General features: G+C 41.6%; 1 protein-coding gene across 2 annotated transcripts in view; it reads left to right on the top strand.

Annotated features, from left to right (window-relative positions):
* Window positions 1-12371, top strand: part of ptprfa (protein tyrosine phosphatase receptor type Fa) — a 205681-nt gene extending 193310 nt beyond the window's left edge. For both annotated transcript variants that reach the window (XM_071531031.1, XM_071531030.1), the window contains 7 exons: window positions 801-1086; window positions 2169-2347; window positions 5144-5270; window positions 5815-5940; window positions 8023-8177; window positions 8954-9089; window positions 9869-12371. In XM_071531031.1, the coding sequence (XP_071387132.1) occupies window positions 801-1086; window positions 2169-2347; window positions 5144-5270; window positions 5815-5940; window positions 8023-8177; window positions 8954-9089; window positions 9869-9937 (1078 nt within the window). In that variant the 3' untranslated portion in view covers window positions 9938-12371. The remainder of the gene's footprint in view (window positions 1-800; window positions 1087-2168; window positions 2348-5143; window positions 5271-5814; window positions 5941-8022; window positions 8178-8953; window positions 9090-9868) is intronic.
* The last annotated feature ends 2503 nt before the right edge of the window (window positions 12372-14874 follow it).

Raw genomic sequence — 14874 nt, 5'->3', positions numbered from 1 at the left:
ATCACCTCCTGTGTGGAGATGTCCCGCCAGTGTCCATATCTGACACCAATCTATTACGTCTCAATGATTTTTATAAGTTTATGGCTTGTGCAGCTTGAACTACACTTAAATATCACAAGAGACCATAGGCAGTGCTCCATCTTTAATACATTGACCTCTATGAAGTACAGAGTCTGTGGGCAATCAATTTTGGCTATTTTCTGCCCTCCTTACCATTCTGAAAGATGGGAGCAGTGGGGGTTGGCTCTTTGCTCGAAAGGAAACAGGAGGCTTGTCAGCAGAGGTTGCAGGGGTGGTTATTTCCAAATCTATTACGTGGCACTGTACTGAAAGTACATAATTTCATGCACTTCCAAAAGGAGATTTGAATTTTGATGTGGCGTCATGAGTCATGACATTTGAGATTTTGAGTCATGAGTATGATCTGGTCACATTTTGTATAAAGAAAAGAAAAAAAAACATTTTCTTAAGGGTAACAACAGGTGATTGATACATAGTGGAGTAAACTTATACGTTAGTAACCTTACACGTAAAGTAAAAGAATGTTGAGGAAGGAGGCTGAAATGTAGAGGAATAAATTCATGGTGTTCTCTAAAATGGAAAAACTCAAGTAAAGTAATGCAATTTGAGGCATTTAATGCTGCATCATGCCTCAGCCTAAGAGCATAATAACCTGTCTAAAGAGTGAGAACAAGCTGACAAGTGCCACAGTCCAACCCACTGCCCTGTGCATTTCATTAGACTGCAACTGCAAGCTCCTACAGTTACATACAGTTACAACAAATGTGTTGCTCTGGCAGTGCCGGTGTGGGCCGGACGGGCTGCTTCATTGTAATCGAAGCCATGCTGGAGAGGATGAAGCACGAGAAATCAGTGGACATTTACGGCCACGTGACGTGCATGCGAGCCCAGAGGAACTACATGGTCCAGACAGAGGACCAGTACATCTTCATCCATGAGGCGCTGATGGAGGCCGCGACATGTGGCAACACGGAGGTCCCCGCCCGCAACCTGTACGCCCACATCCAGAAACTCACCCAGATCCCTGCTGGAGACACCGTCACCGCCATGGAGCTGGAGTTCAAGGTAACAGGCTTGCTGGTTGCATTTGTTGTTTTTGTTTTCTGGGGTGCATGGTGAGTCGGTACAGCTCAATAAAGTCTGTCTTTGTGAACGATGCGGCGGGAGCCAAGGGAAGAGGAGGGATTTTCATCTTCAGTCTGTATAACAGAGATGAATTCCCTCTCAGAGGAGGAGCATTCTGCGGCGAGAGCTTATCTTCAGAGCTTCAGATGAGTAGCTGAAGGAGAGGGAGAGAGAAAGAAAGGCGTAGGGGAAAGAGGGTGATAGAGAGAAGGAGGGCTGGGACAAACTGGCTGTCTGACAGTGTAAAGATAAAGGTTTATTGGGGCGGTTAGTTGACGTGGGATCAGCTGCAGCGCCGCACTGCACTCCGCTGGCCCAGCGGTCCCTCTGCTCGCTCCCTGCTGAGTGACACCAAACTGATTTAACCAGCCCCATCTTGGGGGGCACGCCACAACCCAAATTATGTTGCGTTAACTTGTTCAAGCAAGCAGGATGGCTGTAAATCCGGACCGAGCATAATTAGGTTTTGATCCTCGGCTCACTGCAAATTTGTTTCGCAAGCAGTTCTCAAATTGACACTTGCTCTTGCGGTGCAGAGGAATCACATTAGGACCTGTCAGCAAAGCTGGCAGAAAAAACCCTCTCATTTGGGATATGGCTTTCAAAAGTTTTGTTCTCTTCGGTTTGATATGCGCTGGCACAGCCACGTCTATCTCGGCTCACAGTCGTCTCACATTTGTGCGGGTTTGTTCTGACTCCTCGATGTCTGCGTGGCATTCTCAGGATGGGGTTTTAACGCCGAGTGGCGTCGGGCTTTCATTTGAAGTCCGAGAACAAAGGGGATCAGCTCAAAGTGCATCATTTTCATGCATCAATAAGAGTGCGAGCTCCCCGTGCCCTCTAACAACCTTGTTCACACACCAGCACTCTGCGAAGATTGGTTATATTAGCACTTTAAAAGACTGGAGGCAGACTGTGGAGACGGTGGGCGTTGTTGTGAAGCCGCAGCGCAGTCACCTCTGGGCTAAGGATCGTGTGTCTGTACAGCAGCAGAGCCAGACGTGTCCTCATTCTGTCCACAGAAACTGGCCAATTCTAAAGCACATACCTCAAGATTCATCAGTGCCAACCTGCCGTGCAACAAATTCAAGAACCGACTGGTGAACATCATGCCTTTCGAGTCCACCCGCGTCTGTCTGCAGCCAATCAGAGGAGTCGAGGGGTCCGACTACATCAACGCCAGTTTCATCGACGGATACAGGTATGCCCGCAGGAATCATTTTATTGTGAAATGGAATGAATAAAAGGTGTGGTCACATGCAGGAATGGGAGAGGGAGAAAGTGAGAGGGGGATGAGATATGAAAATTGCAGTGGAAAATATCAATTGGTGATGGTGGAACTAGTGGAAAAGTGAAATCTGCTCACACAGTCGCAGCTCTAATGAGCAAGGAGGTGGACCTTTTTTCTTGCGGCTGGCAGCAGTGAATTATGGGCTGACATGGAGTCCAGTGTTTCACTGCCTCCCATCCCTTTGTTGTGTCAGTTGTCAAAACAAATTGGTCTTATTGGCAGGGCTGTTCATTCTCTCGTATTTTTCCCTCCTGTAAATGGGTAGCCTGTTTGTGATAGGTGACAAGCCAGAGAAATAAACTGATTACTCTCTGTATTTCTATGAATCTGCTCCTGCCAATAGCCACAAGACTCTTTTGTATGATTTATCCCACGTCACAATGTGCCAAATTCAGGTCAGATCAGTCATCAGACACTTAACCCCTGTGTACCAGCACCAAATTGATATGCAGTACTTGAGAAAATAATTGTATTTTTTTGGTTTGTTTTCTTTGGTTTATTGAGTAGTAGGTATTTACGATAAAAGCAACAGTTTAGTTATTGTTAACAGGGTTAGGGTTAACAGTTCATAACTTTACTGTACTTTATGTTAAACTCCTACAACTCTGCCTTTGTACTCAACAATACAAGCTGATCATCTGATTGCTGACTAACCCCCCTATTGCACACTCCCTCCCTTTATGTGCATGCCTTGCTTTCTCAGTTTCAGTTGGCAGTGCCAATGCTGATGAGAGTCATCAATCTTTGACTAACTACTTTAACCGTGTGATCGGCTTCTCACTGATCCAATAAGCGATTGATATGATGCATTTTATGGGTTACAGTACCTCCTCATTGCCAGTCAGTATCTGACGCTCTCTCCAGTGTTACAGTCTGTAGTAACATCAAATACAGCCACAGTTGATGCTGCACACCTAGCTAGGCTCTGTGGGACTGCACAGCATCTGGACTTATAGCCAATCTCAGCCCTCCCAGAGAAGCATCTCCTTTATGACAATGTAAACACTAATAGGAACTACTTTACGATGCATAAAGAATAGGCAAATGAATAAGGACTAGCCCTTTTTGCTTGCGATGAGGGCAGGGTTTCCTCGTTCTCAGCTGTCAGCACCTAATGAAGTCCCCCGGGCGCCTCCACCTAGGCGAGGAGGGGGAAGGAGGCAGGGGTGTCCTGTAATTCCTCTCTAATTCCTGTAGCAGTAATTAAGGGTGGATTGAGATACGGTGAGCTCCAGCGGTCTCAGCGCCAGGTCTTTAAAGTGAGGAGAGTGGATTAAGACGGCTTAGGGTGAAGAGGATGAACGCGATTATGACGATTTGTGGAGGTGTCCAGTGACCTCTATGTATATCAGCTGTAGTGATTCACCACCTCTGTTGATGCAAGATAAGAATCCGGACACCAAGCTTACACTAGAATATCATTACTTCTACATTAGAGAAAGCTACAGTCGAATGCCACTGGTAACCTTGTGATGGCATTCCTTTTTATGGTTTCCTTGAGACGAACTGTGATTAACTGTGACTCAGATTGCAAGGTGAGTAATGTTCAGCTGTAGGTCTGACCCATCAGCCAAGGCTCTTCTAGTAGGATGTAAATGCATAAATCTGTTTTTAGCAACATGCATCTGACCACACACAACTGCTACTGGACACATTTTCCTCTGGAATCATTCAGCAGTGGAGGGCCAGAATAGCAAGTAAACTGACAGCACTGCCAGAGAAGCTGTACAACCAACAAAATACAGCAGGTTTGGGCTCCAAAATGTATATTTAGTTGTTGTATTATAAAGTATCCAAATAACAGTTTCAGTGCTACAAGTTGCATCAGAACCAAACCTCAGACCAAAACAAGGGGCAAAACATGGAACCAAAATTGCCTCCAGCCACCGCTGTTCGAAAAAAAATGATGGATGGACCACTGATGTGCACAGATAACATAAACACACAGTATGTGTGCTGCACTGGCAGTGGCACTCACATGTCATGCACAGAGGCTTGTGAGAATCACTGAAGCGCCCTCCTGCATGGTTGAACAGTGGCCCCTAGTGGCTATGTGGTGTAACTGCCTCAAGTGGATAGCCCAAAGCTGGAGTGAGCAGCTTGGACGGCATCTGTCATCTTAACAGTGCTGTTAAAAAGGTTCTGCGTTCAAGCAAAGCCATTGAAATATCAGTGCACACATCACCGACAGCTGATTCATCATGTTTAAGTTTAAGGGGGCATGTAAAATTGAATATTTAACACCTGAAGAAATCATTCAGCCATAGTGGGTTGCATGGAAATTGACACTATTCAGGGATTTGGTGGAGGGTTAACCCACCTGAACTGACTTCACCCAGCTTTTTATAGATACAGTATAGTAGCCTCAGACTGACTCAGTTATATGAGGATCGGGTCTTTTAATGAAAAAACATACAGTCATCCTTTTTGATGGTTGTTTGCCACATGATGATCACTGACTGGAGATCATAGTTTGCCCACCTTTTTATTTACCACTACATCACTGCTGCTATTACTGCTGCTCTACCATTGCCAGTACTTTTATTACAATCAAATGAAAGCTGTGTTTGAGCACTGCAGCCTGCACCAGAACCAAAACTAGGGCTAAACAGGGACACACTTGGAATGAAAACCCAATTACACCACTGCTACAAAAAAAAAAAACCCTCAGCTATAACATTGCCACATCTCTGTTCCAATTTGCAGGCAACAGAAAGCGTACATGGCCACCCAGGGCCCGTTAGCCGAGACCACAGAGGACTTCTGGAGAATGTTATGGGAGCACAACTCCACCATCGTCGTCATGCTCACCAAACTCCGCGAGATGGGACGGGTAACACACGCATATATGCCCGTCTATACTCTCCGAATACTGCAGGACCCAGGGTTCTCACTGGTCATGGACTTTCTGGAATATCATATTCCATATAGCTGGAACAGGTGTATTCCAGTCAGGGGAAAGTCAGGGAATTTGAGAAAGTCTCTAAGGAAGTCAGGGAATTTTACAAATGAGTCACTTTACAGGAATATAACATGTATTTCCAATTTGCTTCACATATTCATAGCATTAGATGATGGTTTTCAGTAAAACCAGACAGAAAAAAAAACATTTTTACACAGTGGAAGTGCTCAAACTTATTCTGGAAAGTCATGGAAAAATCATGGAATTTTTCATCAGAGCCATGATGGGAACCCTGATGAGCAGATATCACACATGCACATGCATAAGCACACATACTATTATTACTTTTCAGCATTGTATATATACTCTTCAGTAGATGATATCATATGCAATTCTTATTATTCCAAGTGGTCTTGTCTCGAAAGGCTGTTATGTGCATCACAGATTCTGACCCTTCCATCCCTCCTCTCCATAGGAAAAGTGCCATCAGTACTGGCCTGCCGAGCGCTCTGCCCGGTACCAGTACTTTGTTGTGGATCCCATGGCTGAATACAACATGCCTCAGTACATCTTGAGAGAGTTCAAAGTGACAGACGCCAGGGTAGGTCCTCCTCGGTGGTGTTTTACTGTAGTTAGGGGAGAGCGGGGCATGTTGTCACACTTTTTACTCATTGATGTATTTCTCAGTAGTGCCTTACTACTGAGAAATACATCACTACTTCTCTTAAAAAAAAAATCATTTTTACATTTTGAATAATTTACTGGAAGAAAAAGTTATTACTGATGAAATACCACTTCACAACTTGTGACAACTTACCCCATGTCAGGGCATGTTGTCACACATGACAGGGCATGTTTTCACATAGTCATAGACATTTATAAGAAAAAAATTAGACTTGGACTGTTGTATTCAACATAGGTACCCTCTTACTAAGAAAGTAAGTATTTTTGTAATTGGACTTTTGGCTCTAAAATATTTAGTTTCAGAAATAAAGCCACTGAGACAACCTACCCATGTGACAACTTACCCCGCTCTCCCCTACACAAGGTAGCAGCAGGGAGACGGGTTCAGCTGAGGTTATTTCAATTGGGAAGGACACGCATGCCACGGCTACGCTTGTCTGTTCAGCACAGGATGTGGTCTGGCTCATGGGATCACAGTGCCAGCAAAATCCAATATGGGAGCGTTCAAACCTGCCAGGTGTCGGGATTGGGGGATAAAAGTCACATTGAGAAGACAAGTATAGCAGCGGCTACAGAGAGCAATCTCTCTTTTTCCTGTGTGATATCACCAAGAATCCATTTAAAAGCACAGAGAAGGTACATAATTATGAAATAATAAAATACAAAACAAAAGTAGTGAGGGAGAAATAGCTAAAGACATCTATAACCACAACTCAACAACACATCTTTTTAAAGCACATTTAAAGATAAACAGTCACTCTTCCCTTAAGCCCAAATGGATTGTGTCGTTACCCCATATTTCAATATCACATCTATACTTCAGCTCTCATATAGCCCAGGAGAATTATTGGCTATGTATTGCCCAGTTTTAGACCAAGCAGTAAATACATTATATCATATTTAAACAATGCAATAACAGCTGTAAATATCAAGAGTATGCACCAGAGAAGTCCATATGTACTAAGCTAAGACATTTTCACATTGTTCAGTGGGTACTCATGGTGTTAACTTGCATCTTGAGTTCAAACTCACATAATGTAGAACCATGAGGCAAACAGCAGCTGGTCCAAAACAGTTTCTAATATGATGCCTCCCCCTTTTGAATAAAGACAAAGAAGTGCATAAAGAGAGTAGTGCAATCTTTCTTCTTTGAGAAACTCATAAAATATCAAGTCATTTTTGTCCTCCACAGTTTCTGAGGTCATCTGTGCTTTAATCTCATCTCATTTAGACAACTGTAACTCGTTCTATTCCTGCCTTAGTCAAAAGTCAATCTCATGTCTCCAGTGGTTACCAGTTTGATACAGAATTATTTGGGGGATTTTACTGATGACATTTAAAGCACAGCTAGGTCTTGACCATAGCTACGTTACAGACCTATTAGTTCCCTATTAGTTGGAACCCTTCTGATTGTCCCTCAGTCTAGGCTCAAGACTAAAGGTGATTGATTCAGGCTGTCCTCAGTCTTAATCAGTCAGTTTCAGTATGGCTTGAATAAAAAATGTTCACTGGCAACAGCCTTCTGTACAGCATGGTTTGCATGGATGGTCCTGACTATGAGTAAAAGGAGTAAGCTGTGTATGTACTGCACAGTGTTCAGATGGCATAGCTGGATAGAATGGATAGAATAGTCATTCCCATTCAAATCAATGTTCCCGGATGGTCGGAGTGGCAGCCATTTTTAAGTGCCGTTGGACTAGCTTCTGTATAAACCGACTTACAGCAAGTCGCTGAGGTGAGATGTTTTACAGCAAGAACCAAAGGAGCTTCTGTGTGTGGACAGTGTGACAGACTTCACAGTCTTAATGCCCAGACTTGCGTTGTCACCATAACAAGTGACCCTTAAATTTCCATAATCGCCATTTTATGCTGTACTATCCAAATTACCATAGCAAACAGTGGAAGGACCGTTCTATCCATTCTACTTCTGTGATTCAGACCTAGGAATTCAGACCTAGGAATTGTGTGTTAGTCACTTGTTTGCCTCTGTTTTCCTCAGGATGGTCAGTCAAGGACCATCAGGCAGTTTCAGTTCACTGACTGGCCAGAACAAGGTGTGCCAAAAACTGGCGAGGGCTTCATCGACTTCATTGGCCAAGTTCATAAAACCAAGGAGCAGTTCGGGCAAGATGGACCAATCACTGTGCACTGCAGGTAACTGTGTGTGTGTGTGTGTGTGTGTAATGGTCCAAGACCAACAATATTCTGGAGAACCAGTACCTTCAAAGTCTAGTTAGCGTCAGACCAAGACCTGAAACATCTGACCAAATGGTTACTACAGTTTGTTTTCTTTGGTCTGAACTATAATGGAAAAAATTTGCATGTTTGTATTTGGCTCATTTAGGTTCACACTGCCTAATTAGAAGCAAGCCAGGGCTTGTAAACAAAAGTCACATGGACTCAAAAGTAGCTTGTTTATTGGACAGTTTTGGTAACCTGTCATCTCGCCAGGTTATTTTGGTGGACTTGTCTGTACTTCATTCTCTGGGGTTCATACCAGTTAAGAACACATGAATTGGCTGGATATGAGCATCAGTCCAGACTGCGGTTTGCCCTCAGTGCATTTTGTTATACTAGGCTTTCCAAGCATGAGGAACTGCTGGCTATCAGATGTCAAAATCTTTCCTAACAAACCGCACCACTATCATTCCTAACAAACCGCACCACAGTTCTTCTGTTAGAGGACCTGTTTCCAGGTGTCTCAGTGCGGTTATTTGGTGCTGAGTTCAAACCAGCCCAAACATGCTTGATGTGAAGACGCCCTAAGATTATGACAAGAATTTACATAGACCTTAGACCCAGACTTTAGACACATGTAATGTAGCTGTAACTTTGTTTTTTGGGTGGCTGTACGTGAACTTGCATGTGGATGGTGTGTATCTTACTTTGGTATTTTTCAATGAAAGTCTAATTGTGTGCTGGTCCACTAGTGCTGGTGTTGGGCGCACCGGTGTCTTCATCACCCTGAGCATCGTGCTGGAGAGGATGAGGTACGAGGGAGTGGTGGACCTCTTCCAGACCGTCAAGACACTGAGAACTCAGAGACCAGCCATGGTGCAGACAGAGGTGTGGTGCGCTTCTCATGTATCGCCAAACACTAACAGTGCCATTGCTTACAATTGTTCATATGCTGTTTTTGTTTCTCTCTTTCTTTTTCCACATCATTTTGCACATCTTGAAATAATCGTCGACAATGATTGTAGATTATCAAAGTACAATACAAGACTTTTTAAAATTATTACAAAATCAATACAATGTCTGAAGATGTCATTACATCATCCGCTAATTTATTACATTAACAGGTTTTATTACATTCAATCGACCCATTTAGAGGGACATTTTATTACAATTTGATGTTATTTATTTATCAGGTGTTTATTACAAGAAACCAAACCCCTTAAGTTTATCACAGAAATGTCCTTAATTTCTCCATTACATAACATTAATTATCCATTAAAATTAGACAATAGTAATTAAGGGATTTTTCATGCCTTTTGTGCGTGGTTTACAGAGTTATTAAGTGGAAATTAATGGAAAAGTGCCTGTCTCCCTGGATTTTTCATTAAATTAGAAATGAAGGAGTCGAGATTGGTTAAGGAGGTTTCGATGGTCTCCTCCATTGATAACTTCCTTAATTTTAAGGGGATTTTGTATGAATTAAGGGGTGAATTTATGTAAATTAATGAAAATGTATGGTTGTTTTAAGGGATCAGCTCCTACAGGCCTTCAAAAGCCAAACCCTCATTAAAATGTCTCAGTATTCTTCCCTTCTCTATCTTATTACTGCTGTAATCCTAGTTTCCCACTCCCAAACTGACTAGAATCGCACTAATTTGGGTTCCCAGGATCAGTACCAGCTGTGCTACCGAGCCGCGCTGGAGTACCTGGGAAGCTTTGATCACTATGCAACATAACCCCGCCCGGACGACACCTTCAGAAGAGTCGGGTGTCCCCTCTGAGCCATATCCACTCTGCTACATCAGTCCCAAGGCTAACGAGGAGGCGAGGGCTGATGAGGAGGCGATGCCGGCAGGATACAGGGGAGACGAGAGGAGAGAGAGAGTGAGAGAGGAGAGGAGAGGAGAGGAGAGGGGGATGAGAGCACGTTTCTGACCGGACAACCCCTCCTCCTGGACTGGTACCATGAACCTGCTATAGACCCTACACCAAAACCTCCCAAAAAACAACCAACCCTAAAGACTTTCGGTATATGCCTCATTCTGATTCTTGACTGAATACTCCCATCGCTCCCCGATTTCTGCCTCCTCCTGATAGCAAAAATTATTTTTCTGCTATTTTTCATTTATATGCATTATTAATATGTTGATATGAATATTTAGAATTTATTTTGTAATCATTTACACTGGTTATTATGCGTCTTAATGGGTCTTATTTTGAAATTTTATTGCTTATCTTTTTTTTTTTATTAGCACTAAGGACATGTATTTTCAACATGCTCCGAGTTATTAATACTGGAGAGCGCATACTCAGAGCTGCTAATGATTTTATTTTCTACCATAGATATGATATTCTAATGTTATCATTACTCAGTTGGTCTTATTTAGTGGGACATGTGGGACAAAGTTTTCTAAGTCTTTTGACTTCCTGTCTTGATATCCAACAGAATGATTATATCTACCAAACAGATCAAACAAAGAAACAGATAAAGTTTGTGAACTATGAAATAAACCTATGGCTATAAACGTGCATAGACTATTGACATTTGAAAAACTACTACCATGTACAGATTCTGAGTTTCTTGTCCATAACTGTTGACTAATTTTCTCAATGCCTGTTGTTCAAAGACCTTCAGACTCCAAACAAAATAAAACTATTGGGAAGGTTGTGTGTCCTGCAAGAGCAGCACCATAGTTGTCACCTCCCTTGCTGACATGGACTCAGGTAGACTAAATACAAACGGCCTGTTCTCACAAAATTTTGTAAAATGAGCACGATGTCTTAAGGTATATTAAGCAGGATTTCCCCCCACGCTTCATGTTGTTTAGCCTCTGTGTTCATTCTCCCCGCATCCTCTCACCACCAGTGTGAACGACATGCTAGCTAGAGACTTCCTCATGTCATATGGATTTACAGAAAACATTACCCAACATACAGTAATGATAATAAATGTAATAACAGTGATGGATATCTTACATGTCGATAGTTTGCCAAGCAGGCTAACTAGCAAACATTACCTAGCTAAAGTAGGAGGCTGTCCAGATTGCCAGTCCAGGGAAGTGGTGACAGAGTGTGGTCATTTAAAAATATTTTAAAAAGTAAAGTCCTGCATAGTATTCCTTCAAAATGCGAATACGTGCTTTGTACACGAAAAGTGAGAGAAGTATGTTTCCCCACTAGGAAAGGATTATGTAGAGGAGACACGCAACTAGAAACATTTAGCATTGAAATAGCGTGGTGGAAAGTAAGGGTGTGGAGGACAATACGTTTTCGACTGGGAGGGAAGTTTTAATTTTCAGAGTTTTTTTTATTTAACCATGACCAAAACCATAATCTAACCTTAACCAAATTGTTTCAGTTGCTTAACCTTAACCAAAGTTTTAGGTGTCTAGCTTAACCCTAACCTTGTTGTTGCCTAAACTTAATCTAACCTTAAGTTTAGGCAAACAGTTAGCTAACCTTTTCACGTGACAAACAGAAGAAAATGCAGTGTCCAATTCATGGTACTGTCACATAATCCTTTCATGGTGGCGGAACGTAATCTTCACATAATTTGTGTCCACGACATATAATTTGCGTTTCAGAGCTAGTGTTCATTTCACAGATTTTTGTGAGGTTGTGTTGATACAAAAGTAGCCAAGACGGTGCCTGCCTGGTGGTGGTCTGACAAGCAAGCCGAGTCTGGACAGCACTGCGTTACTTCCTGGACCACATACTGCATCTGACATGGCCCTTGTACAGGGAAGTGACCAAGTGATACTCACACATTTCTGACTATCCTGCTGATCTTATGAACTCTGCCTTTCCATTTGCAAACACCTGGCTTGACATAGGCCAGGAGACAACAAGCCAGATAAACTCTGTCTCTATCAATGGGTCCCCATTCATGGTATTACAGCTAAACTATTTTATCACTGTGGTGCAGAAGGACAGACTTGTAACTCAAAGCAGCATCAATGTGGTGGTGGATCTCTATGGTTTTCACTGGATAAGATCACAAAGTGAGGTGAATTTGAATGAGGTGGACTATGTTAAGGATTCATTTCGCTTTGTCTTTGAGACGTGCTGTGGGGGTCCAATCTGTTGTATACATGATCTGTTTTCTATTTGTTAATAAAAAGGAGAGAAAAAAATGTCTGGAAAACCTTGATGTTAATAAAGTTGAGTAATTGGGTTTTTAATATAAAACCGGCGCCTTTTTTTTTCGTGCTTCTTTTTAGCTCTGTGTAAATATGGTGTGAATTGAAGTCCAGTGGACCTGCAGCCCTCCCTGCCACTCAAAGCAGATGGTGGAAATATTGCAGAGTTGCATAACACACACACACACGCACACACTCCTCTCTCCCTTCCCTCTTTTTCTCTCCCCCTTTCTCTTTCCCTGTCCTATTGCCTGTCAATGAAGAGCTGAAAGAAGTGTTTTAAATTAATTCTGTTTCTGCATTTGTCAAGCAAGTTTCGGAAGTGAATGCTAGCTCAACAATTTATATGCCAGAACATAATCATAATAAGTTTACGTTTACAAATTCTGAATGAATTAGTGTGTGACTGATATATGGGCTTTTGAAGATAGAATAAAACTTTATTGTCCAACCTAGGTGGGAAAATCATCTTTTGGCACATGACAATAAAGCAACATGACAGATGACAGTAGTGCATGACAACCAGAGAAAACAGTTAGTGCAGTTTTAATTTTTTATAGTTTTTATGCTGGGATTTCCATTCCAAACATATTGAACACAAAGACGCTCTCTATCTGGCTAACATAAACCCTCTTTGAATCCCTTTCAGTTTCCTCTGACTGGTTTTCTTACAGATATCAGCATTGTCTGTGAAGCTCAGTCTGTCATCACTGTGTGTTGTACCTTAAAACATTTAACATTTTCCACAGGTTGGTCATGTAGAATAAGTGTTGGGAGTGGGTGCCCACGGTTCCGAATAAATTCCTTTGTTTTATCAACGTTGATCATCAAGGAAGTGGATTTAGACCAATCCAAAAGCCTGGAAGCATGGTCAGAGCGGTCATGATCATCAACAGCCCAAACCAGGGCGGTGTCATCAGCATATTTGCATATGCAGTTTCATCTCGTAGGAAACAATAAAGATGATAAAACACAAGCCCAAACAACCTTATCAGACAACACTCATTTCAAATAGACATTTTGTGGGCAGTCAAGTAAAGGTGAATGAATTAGATTTTTACTGCCCCCATAGCACAGAAGGACCATATTATATCTGCAGGAGGTTGATCAACACCAATGACTCGATGATTACTTGGCCAGGTGCTGAGACTTCTCGCTTTCAACAATCACTTTTCTGTCACATTTTGGAACAAAAACCTCTGCTGTAATTAGCCTACTCCTTTCTATTGTGAAAGTTTGACTTTATTATTTGAGTCAATTACAGGCCACCATAGCTCAAGGGGACAGGAGTGAGGAGGGTGCTGTGCCTGAGACTTGTGTAGGAGGAGATACGTTCTATTACTGTCTAATGATGTGATGATAATTGCAAAAAATTATATTCATAAATGTAGATTTTATAAAACACCCCCTATATTAGAAGCGTTTAAGTATTGGCTATTTTTCTGCAAACCTTAAAACAAATTGATGGTAAGAATGCTCTCAAACCAAGATGTATTCTATTTATTCAGTTTACTTGTTTATATTTTATTTATTTGGTTCATTTGTTTATTTTATTTTGATTATGATTCTGTAGACGTAACAAATTACTTATTACTCCACTCAGTTTACATTTGTTCAAAATTGAAATTGCATCCAGTATTTCCTGTTTGAACTTGTAATAAAGCATTAAAAAAAGTTCTATTGATGTTATTGCAATTCCACCTGGTTTCCAAGGTCAGAAGCTGCTGTAGAACTATGTGTATCTGCATTGTATTAAAAGCTGAATAAAATCAGTGAATAAAATACATAGGTCAGTGCCAGTGTGCAGGATCTTTTGTTGAATCTGTTCACCAACGTGTTAAATGTCAGTTTTCAGTCTATTTTCGTGGCCTCATTCAAATGAATGGGAAGTAAAAATCCAAATACTATAAACTTGTCCAGCTGCATCTGATCTTGGTGATTAGTTTATATTCTGGTTTTCATGGCGGTTAAGTGCTGAATAACCCCCATGTTAAAGCTAAGTGGATGGCATGTATGTCTGGATATTTAACTCAGATGTAGGTTGTAGGAATGTATGTATGTAGATATGTATGGATGGAGGTATGTATGTATATATGTATGTATGTATGTGTATATTCAGTACTTTTACACTTTATATTTTATTGAGTTTGCAATGAGGTGATACAGTCAGTCAACTGATGAGGGTCCCTGCTGGTCATCCCTCTCCTTGTTCCAAGCTTGGATTGTCTTTACAGTAGGTTTATCCCTTTTCACACACAGTCTGTACTTGGGAAGGAGATGGGTGATGTTATGATCTGATTAGACAAATATCGGCCCCATATAACAGTAAACAAACATATGAGTCTAAATTTAGCCATATAATTGATTCTGGGGGAAACAAAAGAAAGACAGGGAGATACATGCAAATGATGTGTTACAGCACTATGCAAAAGGCTTTTTGTATGAAAATTAAACTCACTAGTGGAAATCCACAAGTGGGCACCATCATTTAAAAGGTCAATCATTAGTTGTTTTCTTTAATTATCATAATATAT

This window comes from Centroberyx affinis, unplaced genomic scaffold, assembly GCF_046629955.1.
Source record: "Centroberyx affinis isolate AG114_WGS23_722 - 3 ecotype Tasmania unplaced genomic scaffold, CSIRO-AGI_Caff_v1 ptg002023l_1, whole genome shotgun sequence".
Taxonomy (NCBI): Eukaryota; Metazoa; Chordata; class Actinopteri; order Beryciformes; family Berycidae; genus Centroberyx; species Centroberyx affinis.
Note: the sequence above shows the minus strand (reverse complement) of the source record. Positions and strands in the feature narration are given on the sequence as shown.